Here is an 8,717-nt window from a genome sequence, read left to right on the forward strand (position 1 = left end):
AGGGCTCTAATAATGCTTTGTTCATTTTAATCTGAAAAAAATAATTTGTCTACCCACCAACTATATGTGGTTTCTTAAGTTTTTATTATTTGCCGTTTTATTATTATTATTATATTTATTTATTACTGATTGATTGATTTTCTTTATTCTTGATTTGTTTATTTATTTTTCATCTTATTTTGTGTAGAAAAATAAAAAGTAAGATATTTGAAAACAGTGAAATGTTTTATCAGAGCTTTTTTTGTAGAAAATTGGAACCAAAGCGAGGTTTTTAAAATGTTTTTGTTTTTAATAAATGCGTTTTTTTTTTTGTTTTTTTTTGGAAAACCTGATGCGGCCCAGTCTCACCCAGACCCGAGCTCCAGTGGCCCCCAAATAAATTGAGTTTGAGACCCCTGCCCTAGACCATGATGTTCATTTAACGGCTACCATGTTGCTATCCTATGCTATATTTATGTATTATTTCTTTCTTGATTGACTTCTTTGTGCTATTTTTGTATATATTCTGTTGACCAAGAACACAGGAATACTACTACGGTACTTTATTCAGCTTCAATGTCATGTGTAAAAAGGTCCGGACATATGGGGGGGGACAGGGCTGCTCTGTCAGTAAGCAGCTATGGGATGCTGTTGTGGTGAAGCAAGTTACAGAGTGAATGAAAAGAGAGAGAGCGGTGAATGAGATCAATAACACGTTATTTCATGATTGTTTCACAGCGGTTACGTTCAACAGCACAAATAAATGTGCCCGCACTGTTTATCTGTGTTGTGTTAAATATGAGCTGAGCTGAATTTGGGCCAAAATTTGGAGCTATGTTATCGGAAGTTGACTGATTTGTAGAATTGGATGACTGCACCATTCTGAAGGAGAACCGGCTCTACTCTTAGCCCCGATCGGGTGACTGAGATCCTCTTTTAGGGTGAGTCCAGCTAACTCCTCCACGTGGAGCAGGACCCCATTCCCAACCTGGACAGGACCACTCCACCCTTTTCCGACTGAGAACCACGACCTCTGATTTGGAGGTGCTGGGTCTCATCCCAGAAGCTTCCCAGTAAACACTGAAGGTCACAGTCTCGAAGACGCCATCAGGACCTCACCGTGTGCAAATACTGCAGAGATGAGATCCTAAGGCACCCCAACTGGACTCCATTGACGCCTTGGCTGTGCCCAGAAATTCTGTCTATGAAAATTTTAACAGAATCAGTCACAAAGGGCAGCCTTGGCGGAGGTCAACGTTCACCGCTCCAGTTGTACAAGGACCAAATGTCACGGAGTAGGGCGCCATCAATCTCGTATTCCCGGAGCACCCCCCCTATAGGACGCCGCGAGGGTCAAATGCCTTTTCCAAGTCCACATGTAGACTGTTTGGGCAAACTCAAATGTACCGTCACAAGGGCGTAGAGCTGATCCAGTGTTACACGACCGAGACAAAAACCACATTGAACCTCTTGAACCTTTCCTGGACCCCGGAATAGACTATCCCAGGGAGACTGAGGAGTGGAATCCCCCTATAGTTGGAACAAACCCTCCGGTCACCCTTCTTAAAAAGGTGGACCACCACCCCGGTCTTCCAATCCAAAACGTATTTGTATTCCTGACTTCCAGTCAGAAACTGGAAATCTAAAAAAACTATTTTCTAGATTAATCGATTACAGAAATAATCGTTTAACCCAGCCCTACTACGCAGCAAACTTATTTCAGCAACTTATATCCGCGATCTCGTAGACCCAAAGGTACCCAAAGGAACATAGGTCGACCAATAAATTGAGAACTTCAGCTCTCCTTTCACCACGACGGTCAGCCAAGACATTTTTTTTTTGCATTTTGTTACATCCTATGGGAAAATTTGTTTCACCAGCGTCCCGTAACAGATAGTGTTTGACCTTTGAGGTTCCACTGAGGGGATTGTTGTGTGTTTCTAATGAGTAATATTAATGACATGCCATCATAGTCTATTGCTGAGGCAGCAAGTATGCTATTGATGCTTAGGTTTTTTTGTTTTTTTTTTAACTAAAAGCTTCATTTCACTTCCATCTCTCCGCTATAAACAACATACATACACTCTTTGAGTAAGAGGTGGATACACAAAAACTCAAGAAGCACACACACACACACACACACACACATGCAGGATGTGGCAGGCACACTTGAGCACTTAGGCTGAGCTCATATTGGGGAGGGAGAGCATCATTGTGGGCTGGATGGAGCTTTAAGAGACACAAAGACTGAAAGGCAAACAGTTTTTAGATGGCCCAGTGAAAGAATCACAGAATGCTGACATCACATCTTTTAATTCCTCACTGTAATTACCAAGCTATGTATAATTGATTTGACTGTTCCAAACCACATCCCCCCCCTTTACAAAGCGTGCACGTGTGTGTGTGTACAGGGGGGAAACGGGATGACATCAAATGTGATGTAAAGTCAGCGTTTTATTATATTTGTCTGTGGAAACATGGAAGCAAATGAAGACAATACGTATCCGAATTCAAAAATGCAGTTTTCGAGTTCTCAACATGGATGATCACCACAGGTTTCGCTTGACCTGACCCAAAACCCAAACAAGCTCAAACTACTTTAGTTGACCTGACAAAAGTATTTAATACTATCAGTCATAACAGACTCTAAACAATTAGGAGTAGATTTGTCTGCCGGTTCCATGGTGACAGGTACGGCTTCCCGAGCGCTTGTGACCAATCACAGCGGAGTGGGAGTGGATGTGGATGGAATAAAACAAAACAGACCAAGAAAATACAGCCGGAATACGTACAGATTTTGGAGTTATAGGCTCCTACAGAGCAGCTACACACAATAACCCGCACATAAAACTTTCTAGATCAGGGGTCTCAAACTCAATTTACTTGGGGGCCACTGGAGCTCGGGTCTGGGTGAGACTGGGCCTTTTTAAAAACAAAAAAAAAAATTTTAACTTTGCCTTGGTTCCAATTTTCTACAAGAAAAGCTCTGATAAAACATTCCACTGTTCTCAAATATCTTACTTTTTATTTTCTACACAAAATAAGATACAAAAATAAATAAACAAATCAAGAATAAAGAAAATCAATCAATCAGTAATAAATAAATAAATGTAATAATAATAATAAAACGGCAAATAATAAAAACTTAAGAAACCACATATAGTTGGTGGGTAGACAAATTATATTTTTTTAGATTAAAATGAACAAAGCATTATTAGAGCCCTGTAGACATGACAAAACACGACTATAGTCACATTTATACTCTTTTATTTACAACATATTGCGCAACTGCAGGGTCTTGAGACACATGCTAACTCGCAAACTAGTGAGCTAGCGACCTAAACGGTAGCCTTCAAGTTATTTCCTTTAAACTTAAAAAAGCCAAAAACTTACCACTTCCACACGGATAGGGAGGATAACTATTAACAGTTATTTAACCTTTAACATGAACATTAATCAAACGTAATAATTTTTTTCTGGGTACATGATACCATACAGCATCCATATCAAACTTGCGCGGGCCGCACTAACATTAAACTTTCATATCAAGGCGGGGGCCTCAAACTAGTGTCCTGCGGGCCACATTTGGCCCGCAGGCCGCGTGTTTGACACCCCTGGAATAAAGCAAAACAGACCGTTTTGGAAATCCAAGGAAATACAACCGGAATACGTACAGATTTTGGAGTTGTGGGCTCCTACAGAGCAGCTACACAGAATAACCCGAAATTAAAACTTTCTACATCTTCCAGAATCTACACCTATTCCAGCTGTATTTCTTTGGATTTTGTGCTTCCCACTGTCCGCCCATGGGCCGCCTCCAGGCATGCCCACTCCGCTATGGTTGGTCACACTTTCAAGCGCTTCTAAGGACAGTGTTCTGATCCGGAAGACTGGAAAGTCCGAAGTTTATCAAGAAAAGACGTCTCTGAGTGGTAAATAGCGTTAGCATTTTAGCGTCAGTAACGTGTAGTGTTTTTTGCCACCGATTGTGGTAGGAAACGACTATTAGCAACCCTGTTCCCTGTATGCGCACTCTATAATGCCACACAGACAACCGTTTTTGTTCCATGACTTAGACAAAATAAACCCAGACTTCTTTCAGGGCTCACTTCCAAGTGCGCAAACCTCATTATCTGAAACTTTGGCATCTTTTAACACGAGAATACAACATTCTAACTACATTTATAGGTCAGAAAAGTGGAAAAAGCATAATAGGTCAACTTTAAAATTTTAATTATATGTGAATGAGGCAAACATTTTCCTCAAAGAGCTCACCTTTCATTGTGAGCAGACTTGGGTTGGGCAGCAGCGGTAAGGTGAGCAGAAACAGGAAATAGACCACCGACAGTCCATTGTAACGGAACGAGGACGCTATATGAAAAAGAGAAAACATTTGGCCTGTTAAATGAAATCAGCATTTTTTCACAGAATTGGTTCATCTACTTGGAAACATCACTTTGCTTCGTACGGAATTAGCTGGACTGATCCCATTCCTGGAACATCACATGGAACAGCACCAAAGAGGACATTACTAAAATTAACCTTTGGCGCTCCAAGAGGTTTGGCATTGCGCCCCAAGATATTCATACAGCACTTTATATTTAATGATGGCACTACACTACTTCATACTCATACTTCCTTTGGAGATGATATGATCTTAGTAAATTATATCACTGTATTTTAGTTTAGTTTATGTTGCAAACAGTGATTATGTTTCACTCTTATATTATGTATACTTTAATTTAATTTAATTTAATTTAATTTAATATGATTAAAATCCTCAAAATTAAATTGAATTAAATTAGTTATATATAACAATATTATTATTAGTGATTGGCTGGCGACCAGTCCAGGGTGTACCCCGCCTCTCGCCTGAAGACAGCTGGGATAGACTCCAGCACCCCCGCGACCCTCGTGAGGATAAGCGGAAGAAAATGAATGAATGAATGAATGAATATTATTATTATACACTACTACAGCAATTAATCAAATACAATACATTATACTTGAATTTCTCCATTGCAGGAATAATAATAATAATAATAATAATAATAATAATAATAATTTATTATTTTTAAAAATTGTAAGTGCTGTGCTTTTTCCTCATGACCAGGCCACATTAACTTAACTTACACTGCGGCTCTGCTTCTACACACACACAAGGGCATTTAAGGGCTTTTATATTCAAATTATGAAGTAATTATATTCCCTTTTCACATAGTGAGATATGTCATTTTAAACTTTTTTCCCTTTTTCTATTCAACATTAGCTCTTGTTTTATCGTTCATGCATTTCTCAGTGGTTAACTTTTTTTTTTTACATTGGAGGTCATGGTAATGCTTGTATTTGTTTAGGACATGCTTAACCAGGTTATGTTAAGGAATGTCCCAATTGAGAGAGAGTGTTAAGCGTTAAGAGGAGTGTGACACTTTTTTTGACACAATTACGCCGTGTAATTGTCATTTAATTTTGTCCATTTTAGTCAAAATTTTGTCAATTTCTTTTTGACTGAAAATTAGATTAGATTCAACTTTATTGTTATTGCTCATGTCACCTGTACAGGGCAACAAAATACAGTTAGCATCCAACCAGAAGTGCAATTTTATAAGTACCTTAGTAGTAAGTAAATGTAGAAAAAAAATGGACAGATCTATGTAAAAAAACTATAACAGGCTATGACTATAATACAGTGAGGATATGTACAGGGATATAAATGACTATAATATGGCTATTGTAGATTATACAGATTATAAACAGTATGCAATTGTGGCATTGTTGTCTTCTGTTAAAATTGTGCAGAAATTCATGAAATAATTCAGATTATTTTAGTTACTACTACAGAAAAAGCATAACAAGACTCACCGGCTAACAGGCTGAGCGGCAGTAATAAGTTGTAGAGCATCCCGACCACCATGTCCCCCGCCATTGCCCCTTTACAATGATTTATATTACTCACTTAAAAAAAAAATACACACTACAACCTTCCTCGCAAATTGTTAAAAACGTGCATGATGACATGCACGGAGAGACTGGCCCAGAATAAAGTTCCCTGACGCTCAACGGGAAGAAGTGAAGCATCTCATGTGTGAGGATGCTCCTCTTCAATCCATCTTCTTCCCCCTCCCTTACCTCTTTCTCTCTCAAACCTCCTAATGGCTTGTGACCGAGCATCCCTGTTACTATGCTGAAACTGAGGCTAAATCTCCCTCCAGGGACGGTCTCCTGTCATTACGTCGCTAACAATCGTAAATAAAACGCTCATAAAACTGAGTGACCTGATGAATTTGCTATTAAGAACGTCTCCCCGTGCCGGTTTTCACTTTTGTCTTTATTTGCTTTGATTGAGCAAATCTTCTGCGTGCATGTCCGACACCAGGCGGGTAATCAAACTGCACTTGTATTTGCTTACAGTTCCATAAGGCTGGCTCATCACATTTGAGCTGCAGGGTGAGGGGAAGTGTATCTAATATTCATGGCTGCCAGGCCATTAAGCGCTGGTGTGACTACAGATGAACAATCAATGCTTAGAGTAAAAAAAAAAAACAAAACAAAAAAAAAACTTTATTTATAGAATTGTTAGGCAATAAATGTCTCTGGATTGAACAATGATTAAGACTATTAATTCTGAGCTTGGCTCAACTGCTCATCAGTTACACTCGAGAGTATTTTTTTTTTTCTCCAGCGACTGGGCTAACTTAGCATGATGTTGCAGCATCAGCATCTTGATATGACACACCTTTGAGGTAAATATATGAAGGAGAAAATGCTAACAACCACAGATTTGTCAACAATATTTGAAAGAAAAGACGTCATGAAAGACGACAGGAAAAACTAAAGTGTTGCGATTATATTTTTAATTGAATGTACATTGCCAATAAAAATACCTACAAATTGTGGCACTTTATTCATTTTTAATGCATTTTTTATTTGGGTGTTTGTATTCTTTTTTTTATTTGTATATATTGCTATTTTAAATGTATATTTGACTTAACAGTGAAAGCATGTATTGTCCTGCAGTTTCTGATCTCGCTGATTTGATTTGATTTTTGTTATATGATAAATTAAATTAAATGAGTTATACCTATATAACAGTATTATTATTATACAATTCTACAGCAATTAATCAAATACAATAGTTATTTTTTATTTGTATATATCACTATTTTAAATGTAAATTACCCCGCCTCTTGCCCGAAGACTGGGATAGGCTCCAGCACCCCCTCATGACGATAAGCGGTACAAAATGAATGAATGAATGAATAAATGTAAATTTGGGGACTTAACAGTGAAAGCATGTATTGCCTTGCAGTTTCTGATCTATTTTATTTTATTTTAGTATATATATTTGTATATATTACTATTTTAAATGTAAATTACCCCGCCTCTCGTCCGAAGACAGCTGGGATAGGCTCCAGCACCCCCCATGACCTTTGTGAGGATAAGCGGTAGAAAATAAATGAATGAATGAATAAATGTACATTTGGGGACTTAAAAGTGAAAGCATGTATTGCTATCCTGCAGTTTCTGATCTATTTTGTTTTATTTTATTTTAGTATATATTACTATTTTAAATGTATATTTGGGGACTTAACAGTGAAAGCATGTATTGTCCTGCTGTTTCTGATCTCGCTGATCAGCAGGGGGTGCTGCTGAGCGTTCCCCAAAGCAGTCACAAGCCATCAGTGCACTGTCGGCTTCTGCGGCACACTGGGAGCATAGTGAATCCCAATGCGTCCATGAATCACGCATACGTGTGGTACAATGAAGCCACAATGAGAACCGCTAAAAACCATCCTAAGGACCACTGGGCATGACCTCATCTCCTTCACAGTCAAGTTTTAATAAAACCATTAATAGACCCTCCTTGTGGAGGTCACATATTGTATTTGTTGTACTATATTATTATGATGCTGATGCAGATGAGGTACAAATTATTATGTTTGGAAGTCTGGAATATGAATATGCAGTTGGATCAATGATTTGCTGAGGGTTCCTGTTGTGTTGCTGCCACCTTGTGTAAGAGTACTTCCATTCTTCAAACCTGAATATTTAAAGAAGGAACTTAATTATTAAGCAACTATTAGCATACAGAGAATAAAGATTGTATTGTTTTGGATTGATATTATTGTCTAGATATTAATGTACTCCCAAAAGTGATGAAGTATTATTTTTATTATATGATTTTTTTTTTATTCCAACGTATCTTTTCATGGGACAAAAAAGGAAACTTGGATATTCTTTAGAGCTGTCAGTGTACAGCTTGTATAACGGACACTTTTTGGGTGCTTATTTGAAAACTTGCCTTGGTTAGAGTGTGTTTTGGTTTGTCTCACATTCTGACTCTAACCAAGGCATCACTGTATATGCATGTTTACTTTCATTGGTATCGGTAGGAAAAATGTTTGCCCCTTTCTTGAGTTCTTGGGTTTTTTTGCAGGTTTGTCACACTTAAATGTTTCACCCAAGAGGTCGCAAAAGACTCCAGAACATTATCCAAAATCTACAGGCCTCACTTGCCTCCACTATGAATCCAGACATGTTATGTATGCTAGCTAATGGAGTACAGTGCCAACTTTAACTGCTAACCTATCTTCCTAAACTGCTCATTTTACTTCACTTTGGGTTTTTTAAGCTCTTCTAAAATTTTAAAGAGTGTTACATTACCTGTCCAGTCATTCAAGTTTTTTACGGTGACATTCGACTGACTTCTACCCCCAGAGGTTCCACTGTATTTGAAC

General features: G+C 38.2%; 1 protein-coding gene across 1 annotated transcript in view; it reads right to left on the reverse strand.

Moving 5' to 3' along the window:
- The window catches only part of LOC131136465 (piezo-type mechanosensitive ion channel component 2), a 41,178-nt gene that overhangs the window by 31,296 nt on the left and 1,165 nt on the right, over positions 1-8,717 (reverse strand). Inside the window, exons 2-3 of the mRNA XM_078798000.1 lie at positions 8,644-8,705; positions 4,255-4,350 (exon numbers count right to left, since the gene is read on the reverse strand). Of these exons, the coding sequence (XP_078654126.1) occupies positions 4,255-4,350; positions 8,644-8,705 (158 nt within the window). The remainder of the gene's footprint in view (positions 1-4,254; positions 4,351-8,643; positions 8,706-8,717) is intronic.

The sequence above is a fragment of the Doryrhamphus excisus genome, linkage group LG17 (genome assembly GCF_037039965.1).
Source record: "Doryrhamphus excisus strain RoL-2023G ecotype Guam linkage group LG17, RoL_Dexc_Guam_v1.1, whole genome shotgun sequence".
NCBI classification, from domain to species: domain Eukaryota; kingdom Metazoa; phylum Chordata; class Actinopteri; order Syngnathiformes; family Syngnathidae; genus Doryrhamphus; species Doryrhamphus excisus.